General features: G+C 48.0%; 1 protein-coding gene across 3 annotated transcripts in view; it reads left to right on the top strand.

The window, feature by feature from the left end:
• ARHGAP39 (Rho GTPase activating protein 39) overlaps window positions 1-13,248 on the top strand; it is a 202,704-nt gene that overhangs the window by 101,366 nt on the left and 88,090 nt on the right. For all 3 annotated transcript variants that reach the window (XM_072999428.2, XM_078392036.1, XM_078392035.1), the window contains exon 3: window positions 8,146-8,226. In XM_072999428.2, the coding sequence (XP_072855529.2) occupies window positions 8,146-8,226 (81 nt within the window). The remainder of the gene's footprint in view (window positions 1-8,145; window positions 8,227-13,248) is intronic.

Below are 13,248 nucleotides of genomic sequence, written 5' to 3'. Positions count from 1 at the left end.
TTGGGGAACCACGAACAGAGGCAACAGAAGACAGGAGGGCCTGACGTGCTCTGGTCCGTGGGGGTCACGAAGAGTCGGACACGACTAAATGACTAAACAACAACAACAACAAGCCATCTGATTATCTACGTTTTTCTTGAATGCTCCAGTGTTGGAGCACTCACCCACTCCCGAGGTCACTGGTTCCACTGTCGTATTGCTTTAAGAAACAATCATGACTCTCAAATCAGTTTGCAGTTTGTTTTTCAAGTTCATACGAGGGGGGGGGGGACTTGCCTGCCCTACCCACCCCTTTCCCACTGCCCCTGTAGCCTTACTACCAGGTCCTGCCACCGCCGCCTCTGCCGTTGTCAGAGAAAGTGGGCTGGCTGCTTTTTCAGGGAAGGGCCTCCTGCCTCTGTGCATGTAATGGATGCCAGCCACTGTCTCTGATGGTGGTGGTGGAGATGGCAGGACCCGACGGGGAGGCGACGGGGCAGGGGGAAAGGAATGGGTGGGTGGGCATCCATCCTGCCATTTACCTTCTCGTTGCCCCAAACAGAGTGTGCGCCAGAGCTGAAGCCAGCACTTGAACTGTGTGATATTCCTCCTCCACTATTTAATGACGGTGCACCTCCAGATCTGTAGAAGTAATGAAGATGTTGTAATTAATCGTGTCATGGCAGTGCCCCCTCCCGCTGGTGTTGGTGTAAGATTTGCATAAAACACCATGCTTAATGGATTAGGGCACCAGGGCATGTCTTCGTCCCGAGCCTTGTGATGATGGTGCAGCTGAGATGAGCCCCAGCCTCTTGCTAGTTAGCCACAATTAACTGCAGCAGGTTAAATGAACCTTATTCCGGCCCCCAGTAGGACTCCAGCCAGAGTAATCTAGTTGCCCTTGAGTTACTGGGGAAAGGTTCTCATTACAAGTAACCCATTACAGTAGTTGTAACTAGATTCTTCAAAACTCTGGAGGAGACCACCAGAGGCTAGATCAGGTATTTGTTGTTGTTTAGTCCTTTAGTAGTGTTCGACTCTTCGTGACCCTGTGGACCAAAGCACGCCAGGCCCTCCTGTCTTCTACTGCCTCCCGGAGTTGTGCCAAATTCATGTTGGTCCCTTCGGTGACCCTGTCCAACCATCTCATCCTCTGTCGTCCCCTTCTCCTCTTGCCTTCACACTTTCCCAACATCAGGGTCTTTTCCAAGGAGTCTTCTCTTCTCGTGAGATGGCCAAAGGATTGGAGCCTCAGCTTCAGGATCTGTCCTTCCAGTGAACATTCAGGGTTGATTTCCTTCAGAATGGATAGGTTTGTTCTCCTTGCAGTCCAGGGGACTCTCAAGAGCCTCCTCCAGCACCACAATTCAAAGGCATCAATTCTTCAGCGGTCAGCCTTCTTTATGGTCCTGCTCTCACTTCCATACATTGCTACTGGAAAAACCATAGCTTTGACTATTCGGACCTTTGTGGGCAAGGTGAGGTCTCTGTTTTTTAAGATGCTGTCGAGGTTTGTCATCACTTTCCTCCCAAGAAGCAGGCGTCTTTTGATTTTGTGACCATCTCCCTTGCCAGTTAGCCACAATTTACTGCAGCAGGTTAAACAAACCTTACTCCACCCCCAGTAGGACTCGAGTCGCCTCTGAGTTACTGGGGAAAGGTTCACATTACAAGTAACTCATTAGTTGTAGCTAGATTCTTCCAAACTCTGGAGGGGATCGCCAGAGGCTATAGATCAACCTTTGGGTCTATTCATTCCAGTCCAGCTCTTTCCTGTTTTCTTATCAGTTTCTGTGGAAGAAACATTAGGAGGCGCTTGCCAAAGTTTAGTGAAACAAAGGGGGCTTAGAAGGGCTTCTTTGATCTGGACGGAGCTTCTGCTGTTTTCTGCCAGGACATCAACGTTTATATATTGATTTTCAATATGAGCAAAGTATCCAGCCATCCCGAGGTCTCTTCGTCTGAGCTTTTTCCCCATTAGAACAAGTTTGGAATGGATGGAATGGGAGAAAAGGGCGTCAGAAGGATGGTGCGATGAACCGAACCCCCTGCAGGGTGTTTTTCTCTCGTGGGTAGAAGTGACACGAGTCTTGTGCCTTGCTTGGAGGCAGGATTCGTTTCAGATCCGTTTCCATGGAGGCTGTTATTCTTGTTGATGCTGGCCGATGAATGATGGTGTTGGGGGGGGGGGGGACATGCTAGAAACCATGCAGGGAGTTCATAAAGAATTGTCTTCAGAGCCCATTTCATTGGACGCGGATGAACAACCTTGCGTTTTTAAAGCACCCAGGAACCTAATAAAATGTCTGAACGGCTCAAGCTCTATACGTCCATTGGGATGTCTGTTGCAGACAGCTGCTTTTTTTTATTATAGCACCGCCGCTAAGGGGGACACTAGTTTATAGAGTTACCAAAAGGGAGTGGGGAGTGGCAAATCCCATCCACCCCCTGCCGCCGCAGTGCAAAATTTGAAAAAAAGAGAGAAGGTCCTTTAGCCCATGGAGAGTGCCGGACGGGGAGGAAGAGGTATCCAGCGGTTCCCAATTTGGGATCACTGCCACTCCCGGAAGCCCTTTTCCAGCACAGCTCATGGTGAAGGCTTCTGGGAGTGGAAAATCCAGGAGCCTCTGCGCACCATGGGCTGGTGAGAGAGAGAATGGTTTTGAGTTCAGGCATTCCTCCCCATCCCGCTGAGCAATCAAGGTGTGAAGCCCACGAAGGAAGGAGCAGAAGGCAGGAGAGACGGAGACCGGCCGAAAGGGAACGAAAGCTGGGTGTGTGTGTATATGTGGTTTTTGTTATGTGCCGTCAAGAAGCCCCCCCCCCCGACCTATGGGGCCCCTCTGAATGAGTGAGCTCCAAAATGCCTTGTCCTCAAAAGCTGCACTCACCTCTTGCACACTCAAAACTGTGGTTTCCTTGAGGGAGTCAATCCGTTTCGTATTGGGTCTTCCTCTTTTCCTGCTGCCTTCCGCCTTTCTCCAGCATTTATTGCTTTTCCAGAGAATCCGGCCTCCTGATGTGCCCAAAGTAGGACAGCCTTAATCACTTCTCAAGATACATCTGAAATATGCCAGCTTCAGTCTAGTTGTCTTTGCTTCCAGCTTTATAACTGCATTGTATTTGTCAGGATGCGTAGCTTCAGGTTTTTGTCTGTCAAAAATATGGCCTGCAGGCGCCCCTTTTTGCTATTTGTTCGGACCACCTTTAAAAACAAAAAACCTTCGATTTTCCCCTCCCGGTGTATTGAGATCTAGAGGTGATGCTGCATTCCTTCTGATCGCAAATGTCCAATTTAGCTTGAAATAAACGAAAATCCCAGGACATGGCACGTGTGCCTGGGCAGAGCAGGGTGGATTTCAAAGGCATTGGCTTTGCCTGCAGGAAACAGCCCCGTGTGCCTTTGCCATTCAAAAGCCCCTTGGCCTCCTCTGTCTTTTGTGATGGCTGGATTCAGCCTCCAACGGCAGCCCGGATGGGCCTCTGATCTGTGTCATTGGAAACTCACTGGCAATAGGAAGTGTTTGTCGACGACCTTAATCCAGCTTCTGACGGTGGAGAGGTTTGGATGGGCGCCTTGGCCTGCGGTCGGGCCCTGCTGGACCTTCTTCCGTTGTCTGAGTCCCTATCGAGGAGATGCGTTGGAAGGAGCATGCCGGGAGCAGCAGGTGCCTGGGAGGACTTGCCAGCCGGGCTGCTCAGAAGCAGAGGGAGCGTGCGCGCACTTGCGCTTATGGGAAAAAGAGTGGGATGGCACTTCGGGGGCAAAGGATGCTTGAGTGGCGGGAGAGTCCTACTCTTCCTGGAAGAGCCGTGGAGGAAGACAGCCGTCTCATGGACGCGGTCTCCCACCTACTGCGGCAGCCGGCCCCTTTGGTCTGCCCGTGTGATGAGAACCGGACCAGGCGTTTATTGTCTCTTGCGGATCTTGCCAGAGGTGGGAGGGAGGCAGCCCTTCCCATCCGATCTTCCTCTGTGGGGCCCTGCACCCAAACCCAGAAAGTCTGTTGCTGGTTGCTGAGCCTCGACTACGTGGCAGTAAGAAGACTGGCCAGGCCTGCCCTCCCAGTGTTCAAGAGGATGCCCAAGCTAAAGCTGTTCACACAAGCTTGAGCCAGGGCGAATGTATGTCACCCGTCCTGCCATCGTTTAGGCACAGCTTTTGGGCCTTATGTTAGATTTGTATTTGGAGATTGGTTTTGTTTGTACAGGGATGTGGTGGCACTTCGGGTTAAACTGCAGAAGCCTCTGTGCTGCAAGGTCAGAAGCCCAGCCGTCGTAAGATCGAATCCATGCGGCGGAGGGAGCTCCTGTCGCTTGTCCCAGCTCATACCAACCTAGCTGTTCAAAAACATGTAAAAAGGCGAGTAGATAAATAGGTACCACCACGGTGGGAAGGTCACGGTACTCCGTGTCTAGTTGCGCTGGCCACGTGACCACAGAAACTGTCTATGGACAAACGCTGGCTCTACGGCTTGGAGACGGGGATGAGCACCGCGCCCTAGAGTCGGACATGACTGGACTAAATGTCAAGGGAAACCTTCACCTTTGTTTGTAACTGATGATCTCTTTTTATCACATTAATTCATATTGTTTTTATTTACTTTTTCAACCGCCCCGAGAAGTGTCTTGCACTTATTGGATGGTATGCAAGTTTATGAAATACATACATACATACATACATTTATTTGAAGGTGGCAGCAGCTGTTGTTAGCCTATAACAGCAAATGCGGCAAAGAGTCAGCACCTTAGAGACTAACATAGTTTGGTGGGCTGTGCAGTGAACTCTAGTCCAATTCCAGGCACGAAAGGAAGGAGCTACAGTACATGGCATAACAAACCAAATAAGGTATATCCCAGTCTTTACGGTGGCACAGGACGCCTGGTTGTCAGGTTACCTGCAGCCCATTGCTGTCTTCAGGGCTCTGGATAGGACACCTTTAAGGAGCCCAAAGCACCCCATTACCTTTCCAAGCAGCCCAGAGTTACAGGTTGTGGAAGTACAGGGCTACATTTCAGAAGTAGCATAATGAGCGAGAACAACATTATGGAAAAGGACGGGCAGTGTTTTTTAGTCATAGTAGAAGTCCCATATCTGCTGAGGATTGCTTTTTTCTTGTAATATTTTTTAATATTTTTGGACTATGGATAACTGAATCAGTGGATACCGATCCCATGGATAAGGGAGTCTTGGTGTACTTATGCAGCAGAAGTGAAAAAGCATTTTGGGGATGTTTCGATCAGAATCTTTCTCATGGCATTTTATTATTAGAGTGAAGGTTCCTCCCTCCCAGGGAACAGAATAACACAAAGTAATGTAATGATTTAGGGGGGAAATGTTTATAGTATGAACAGGACCAAATCATTGAATACAGGCAGTTTATAATGAATTACATAAAAATGCCTTTTAAAAGTAACTTTCACAGCTCTGTGTGCTGTTTCCCATAATCTTGCTTTCTTCCTTCTGGAGGTGAGCTTGCCATTGACCCTTTCAGTTTGCTGACCCCCTTCCACAGCCCTCGGCAGATCGGCTTGGATTTGGATTCCTGCCTTGAGCAGGGGCTTGGACCAGATGGCCTTTGGGGGTCCCTTCTGACTCCATCGTTCTATGGTTTCTTGGTACATCTCACAAAGCAGACTCCATGTACTGGATGTTTTACTTTGGGACACTCCCATCCATTTGCGGTCTTTTTTGGCCAACAGGCTTCTGAAATTGGGGGTGGGGAGGCTTCAAGTATGGCAAGTTTTAGAGTAATCCTTGAGGAAACCCATCTTCATGCTTTGGGTCACAAGGAAAGTGGCCAGCGGGAGCTTGACCGCTCAGACAGCAAGTCTCCCTGCTAAGGATGCTGTGGCCGCCACATGGTATGGGAATCACTTGTGCACATGGGTGTAGAGATGATATGGAGGTCGAGCGATTGACTGCGCTCAGGAGAGAGCAAGGAAAAGGCTTAAGTGCTTCCAGGACAGCACCTCTGCCGGTTGTAATTCGACAGCTCCAAAGTCTCATTAAAATTAAGCTTCTGTCAAAGCTAATTTTTATTGTCACTTTGTTCTCTCTTTCTCTCCCCTCCCTGCTCTCTTTTTAATGAACATTTCCATCCCATTAGCACAACTTGTTCCTTTCTCTTTGTTCTGGAAGCATCCCTTAATCTCCCTCATTAACGTAAACACTTCCACTGGTGTTTCTTTCTTATTTTTAGATCGCAAGCCCTGTGTATTTTCAAGCTTTGTACTCTGTGTGTTCGTAATTTTCCGAGGCTCTAATCATGACACAGAGTAGCTGATTGGTGCTAACGAAGCAACCTCACCTGCGGTCAGGTGTCAACAGAAGCATACTCACACATTTCCCCCACCCCACAGATGTGATCTGCAGACATCAACACAACTTGGTGTAATTATATAATACACGACTTGGCATCGTTACCCTTATTCTACCAGTCCCCACTAGATTGGACATAACGTACAGGTGGCACCTGTGAATCCATTAATTGTGATTTTTTTTCCTGGTTAATCTAATCCACATCCATTGTTTGTGGGCACAACAGTTCATTCATTCATTCATTCATTCATTCATTCATTTCCAATAAAGAATAGCGCTCAAGGTGGCTTATAAATTTTTAAAAGAATGAAATCACGTCTGTGCTTTCTTTGATGTGAGTGAATGCTACAGTTGTTAATGAACAGTTGTTAATGAACAGTTGTTAATGAACACCTCTCCATGTTAAAGGCATCCATGGGATTCTCTTCAGTGTGTGAATTTGTAGAGGAGAAGAAAGGAGCGCTCTTCTACGCTCTGCTGGAAGCTCTTGTTGTATTCCATGTGTTCATGTGTTTTCTCCCCTGTCAGGCAACATCTAGCACTGAAGCTCTTTCCAGTTGCCACACTTCTATTGAAGACTGCTGTCCAGGGTAGTCCCTTGATATACACAATATGGATCTGCTTCTGAAAACCACTTATAAAATTCCACTGCTATAGAATCTTGGTTCCCAGCTGTCGACCAGGACTTTTTTTTGTTATTTTGTGCCATCAAGTTGAAGCTGACTTATAGCAACCCTGGCAGGACTTTCAAGGTAAATACAGTGGACCCTCGACTTACAGACGGCTCGACTTACAGACTTTTCGAGTTACAGACTCCTCTGGCTGCAAAATGTAGGTTCAACTTGCAACCGGAGAATCGACTTACAGACCAGAAAAAAACCAAAATGGAACAAAAACGGAACAAAAATGGCTGGTTACGGATTAATCAATTTTCAATGCATTGTAGGTCAATGGAGATTCAACCTACAGACTTTTCGACCTGCAGCCACCGTTAATTAATTAACGTAAGTAGAGGGTCCACTGTATGGTACTTTAGGAGTATTTTTTTTCCATTTCTGCTCTTCTGGTGAGTTTCCAAGGCTGAACGGGGAATCAAACCCTGTTCTCCAGAGTCCTAGTCCATCATTCGATTCACTACATCACACTGGGTAACTGGACTGGTAAGGAGGGATTAGGTAAAGGTAAAGGTTCCCCTTGACATTTAGTCCATTCGTGTCAGACTCTAGAGCGTGGTACTCATCCCCATTTCCAAGCCATAGAGCCATCGTTTTGTCTGCAGACTGTTTCCGTAGTCATGTGGCCAGCATGACTATACACAGAACGTTGTGATCTTCCCACCGTGGTGGTACCTATTTATTGACTCACTTTTTTACATGCTTTCGAACGGCTAGGTTGGCAGGAGCTGGGACAAGGGACGGGGCCTCACTCCGTCACGTGGATTTAATCTTACGATTTGCTGGTCTTCTGACCTTGCAGCACAGAGGCTTCTGTGGTTTAACCTGCAGCGCCACCACGTCCTTCAGGAGGGGTTAGGGTTTCTGAATTTAAACCTGTTTTTGTATTTTCCCCCCTCTCTCTGCTTCTACCAGTTTTCTAAAAAAAAATTTACTCAATCACATCTGATCCGTCACATGTCTCGGTCTCCTTGGGTGGCCCTATTCCCGAAAGAGAGATTCACGCATGTACAATAAGTGTTGGTCGAAGCAGCCAGGTCCTTGAAAGACACAGCTTAGAGGAGGCTGTTTTGATAAACATGAAATCTATGTTGCACTTCTGAAGAGTTCTGTGTGACCTCCAACCTCGTTGGCTTTAACAGCTTCGTTTTTCTTGGCCCCCTTTCACAGCTCCTCGCCTCCTGGCGTTTTCGAGAAGGAATATGAGATCTACCGAGATTATGGCTCCGACGGGCAGCGTCTCCACTACAGGTGAGTCTGCACGCCTTTCCTACGGGAGAGGATGCATATTGCGAGCCCGTAGAGGGCGATTTTTACGGCTTACCGTGTTTGGTGCAGGGTTCAGGAAACCCAGAGTGGGACGGAGTGCGGGAAGAGGGTGTACCATCTGGGGGAAAGAAGACTGGGCGCCTGGAACATCTGGCCTAGTAGCCTCTTCATGGTGCAGCCTCCCTCCCATCCCCAGGAAAATGCTTTTCCCGCACGTCCCGCCTGTCCTCTCTGAAGGAGTCGGGACGGGAGTAGAAGAAGTGGCAAGCTGTCGGCTGCCTGTGGAGCCCAGGGCTTGGCTCTCCGGGATGACTGTGGACGTCCCTCCATGCTGGCTGCCTCCCGCCGTGGAGCAGGAAGAAGAAACTATAATTATTCCAAGCTTGTTTCAGAGGTTATAAAAGATGAGTTTTATACCGAAGGCTGCCTGGCTGCTGAAATCGCCTCAGCACTATAATCTTGTCGCTTGAATTGCACCCAGCTGTTTGCTCAGAAGGCCGCATGTCATAAGCTGTCAATATTTGCTTTCCTTTCTCCTGAAAAGCTATCTTCAGTCCTTAAAAGAAAGCAACGAGGAATACGGAGGGTGCTGGCATCTGTATCTCGTACACCTTGGGCCATGCTTCTAACCACAGAGCCGTGGCACCTCTCTCGGATGGCCCCCAGTGTGTGTGTTTGTGTGTGTGTGTGTGTGGTCTCCCATCCAGCTGCGAACCGCACCCACCTCTGCTTAGCTCCAGAAAAGAGGGAGAGATTGGCAGGCACGCCACGGCATGGTGGATTTAGCGTCCGCCAAGGCTGCGGAGCCGATGTGCTGGGCATACATAATTAGATATAAGCATCTCCTTCTGAGAGTCTCTCTTTCAAGCCCTGTAATTTCATTTCAGCCGCACTGCCCGCTCCCCCCCCCCGCCCCCCTGCAAGATGCATTCATTCATTTATGTTGGCTGCCTGGCCTGTCCAATTTAATCTGCCATTTGGACAGAAGGATGGGAAAGTAAAGCCTCTCCTTCAAAGCAAGAGCGGTGGCTTTGCCTTTCAGAGGGCCTGGCATCTTTTGGACTCAGCTGCACTTAACAACCCGAAAGTTTCCTGGCATCAACAGGTTGTACGTATCCTTTTAAAATACGCACACATGGTCCTGCGGCCACCATGTTGTTGAGGATAAGTGAAGGTGATTGGCGTCTTTCCCTACAAAGCGCACCTTTCGTTTACCCTCTCTCTCTCTCTCTCTCTCTCTCTCTCTCTCTCTCTCTCTCTCTCTCTCTCTCTCTCTCTCTCTCTCTCTCTCTCACACACACACACACACACACACACACACACACACACACACACACACACACACACACACACACACACACACACACACACACACACACACACACACACACACACACACACACGTTTCTGGATTATTGGGTTTCCAAAGAGCCCACGACACACACACAGCCTTTTTTTTATTGGCCTGGGTGGGGGAGGAGAAATGATATGGAGCTGCTTTTTATCAGGTTGCAATTTTGGCTTACCTAGCCTGGGGTTATCTACTCTTACTGGCTCTTGTGTCTTTCCCCAGGGAAAACCGGAAATTGGGGGGGGGGATTGAAAAAAAATGGAGAAAAGGAGCAACAATAGAAAGGGTGGATTTGTTCTACTGATTTCCCCTTCCTCCATTGACAACATTAGGTCTGAATGAAAACACAGACTTTGCTGGTTAAATCCAGCTCAGACGGCTTGGAAAAAGCCACCTGCCATAATCTCCGATGAAAAAGCCATCTCTCCCCTCCCAGTGAGGAGGGGAGAGATGAGGAGGAATTAAAGAACCTTGTAATGAGGGTGAAAGAAGAGAGTGCAAAAAATGGTCTGAAACTCAACATCAAGAAAACTAAGATCATGGCCACTGGTCCCATCACCTCCTGGGAAATAGAAGGGGAAGATATGGAGGCAGTGACAGATTTTATTTTCCTGGGCTCCATGATCACTGCAGATGGAGACAGCAGTCCCGAAATTAAAAGACGCCACCACGACTAGATAGGCGGGATATAAATTAAATAAATAATAATAATAATAATAATTCTTGGGAGGAAAGCGATGACAAATCTTGACAGCATGTTAAAAAGCAGAGATATCACCTTGCCAACAATAGTCCGAATAGTCAAAGCTATGGTTTTTCCTGTCGTGATGTATGGAAGTGAGAGCTGGACCATAAAGAAAGCAGACCGCCAACGAATTGATGCCTTTGAATTGTGGTGCTGGAGGAGACTCTTGAGAATCCCCTGGACTGCAAGGAGAACAAACCTATCAATTCTACAGGAAATCAACCCTGAATGTTCACTGGAAGGACAGATCCTGAAGCTGAGGCTCCAGTACTTTGGCCATCTCATGAGAAGAAAAGATTCCCTGGAAAAGGCCCTGATGTTGGGAAAGTGTGAAGGCAGGAGGAGAAGGGGACGACCGAGGATGAGATGGTTGGACAGTGTCATCAAAGCTACCAACATGAATCTGACCCAACTCCGGGAGGCAGTGGAAGACAGGAGGGCCTGGCGTGCTCTGGTCCATGGGGTCACGAAGAGTCGGACACGACTAAACGACGAAATGAACGAACGAAACCCCTCCCAGTGGCTGTCGCCCCTGCGCCAGCCAGCCAGCCGGCTGACCGCAAGATGGTTCCTGGAGTGGTCTTGGACACCGAGATGGAGGAGTCTCCCTTCCTGGTTGGTTCTGTTGACCCGTCAGGCTTTTGCTGAGGTGCCACAGCATCTGGGCTGCACCAGCGATTCCGGCTGGAGAGGTATGAATGCTGGACAGGGAGATATGGCAGAATCCTGACAAGTCCCCCCCCCCCCGGGTTTGCCCCTGGGAAGGATTCCGTGCCATTGCAAATGTATTTACTGTATATCCCTGCGTGTGTGAGAAAGAGAAGGACTGAGATGTCTCTTAAGCTTCTAGAGAGCACTCTTTGTCAAATGTGTTGTAGATCTGTATGTCGCAAGGCTCATTCCTACCCTATTGTTGGCCCAGCGGATGACCCACCTCCTCACTATAAACTGGGGTGTGTTATGCCGGCAATACATAGGCAATATTGCAGGCAGCAATACAGAGACTTGATTCTCCACTAGAAAGGAGCCACAAACAGTTTGAAGGGGAGGTGACCCTGATTCTGCCCTTCAGTTCATTCCAAGCCAACTGGAGAGTTGCTGTGTAAAGTGTGTGTGTGTGTGTGTGTGTGTGTGTGTAAACCCCGTGAGTCATGGCTGTAAAACAGCCCTTCTCCTGGCCTGTGGGGAGATGCACCGTTGCTTTCAATCCACCAGATCCTTGTGGTAATGCAAGCTTTCTCTCCAAAAGTGCCCCACCAGTACACAATACCAGTAACACAATAGTTTGGCCCTTTTTGAGTTTTGCTCAGCAAGTCCTACACAACTCAGTAGGGACCATGGTAAGAGATTGTAGGAATGTTAGATGGAAACATCTGGAGGAGGAAGGGTTCCCCAACAGCGTTCTACACACTGCATGATGGTTTAAGAGACCACAATGTGTGTCCAAAGCCCTAGGCTCCGTTTTTCACCTGAGCTGCTTTTCTGTAGTGTTGTGATAATGCTGGCCTGGGCAACGTTGTTGGAAGGGTTGCTGAACAACAACAACAACAACAAACATCATCATCAACAACAAACATCAACAACAACAACAATGTACAGATACTTAGGAGAAAGTGGTGATGCCAAATTCTAGCCACTGCAGTGGTTCTTCGACTGCTGAGCTGCCTTCTCTGGGTTTGTCGCATGTTCTAGTCCAGAGATCAATGATGCTGTAGGGAGGATATAGGAAAGCCACAGCGGGGTTCTCTGTTTTTGTACCAACTACCTGGTTGCTCAGACCGTAGGCCTTTTTTCTAGAAGTGTTGCTTACTTTGATTATTTAAAGATCGCCTGCATTTATAACTTTAATGAGTGCTAGAATGCCCAATCGATTTCTTAAAATCTCTGTTTCTCTTGCTCTCTTATTTTCTGCATGGTATTAAGAAATAGTCAGCTGTACATTGAGGAGGTCTAAAGAGTCTGAAGCAATACAGAAGAGATAACCAGGAGTCGTCCTAGGGAGACGTATCCAGAAGCACTAGGAAAGAAGTGCATTAAATAACTGTGAGAGGCTTTTGGGGTGGGTTGGAAATAAAATGGCAGTTGTCACCATGTCACTGTACAAATGTTGGCTGCGGTGACCTTTGGAATGTCATTTATGGTCCTTTGCTGATTTCAAGAGAGAATATTATAGAACCGGGAATGGTACAGAAAAGGGCAGCTGAGAAAACAGACACAGAGTCCTTTTTCCCCAGGAAACCTGGCTTGAGAGCTTAGGTTTTCGTCGGTGGCTAAAGAGGATAGTTGTAAACTGAGGATTATAAATCATGAGCAGCTTAGAGCAGTGGTTCCCAACCTTGGGTCCCCGCCCCAGAGGTTCTTGGACTGCAATTCACAGAAATCCTGGCCCGCACAGTGAGTGGGGAAGGCTTCTGGGAGTTGCAGCCCAAGAACATCTGGGGAAACAAGGGTTGGGAACCCCTGGCATAGAGGGTGTGACTGGAAATTCATCTTCCCTTTCTCCCAAGACACAGCCACATGGGATCATTGAGTGAAGCTGATTTTGCAGTGTGTTCAAGTGAGAGCTTTTCATCACACAGCAGCATGTAATTGGGCTGGAGTATTAATTGACTTAAGCTTTGGATGCCTCTGAAAATGGGCTGAACAAATTTGCAGAATCGTAGAATGCTATGATTCAGTTGGAAGGGCCCTCCCTATAAGGCGAACGAGTCCCAACTCCCTGCTCAAAGCAGAAATCCAAACATATACTTCAGTATTTAAAATACTTAGTTTATTTGTTTTAATTAAAATTTTTACCCCGCCTTTCTCCTTGAAAAGGACCCAAGGCAGCTTACAACAGTGGAAGATAATATTTGAAGCTGAAAATCAGAACGAGTTTAAAACAGTGGTGAACCTCATTAAAAGACAA

The sequence above is a fragment of the Pogona vitticeps genome, chromosome 4 (genome assembly GCF_051106095.1).
Source record: "Pogona vitticeps strain Pit_001003342236 chromosome 4, PviZW2.1, whole genome shotgun sequence".
In the NCBI taxonomy this organism is placed as follows: Eukaryota; Metazoa; Chordata; class Lepidosauria; order Squamata; family Agamidae; genus Pogona; species Pogona vitticeps.
Note: the sequence above shows the minus strand (reverse complement) of the source record. Positions and strands in the feature narration are given on the sequence as shown.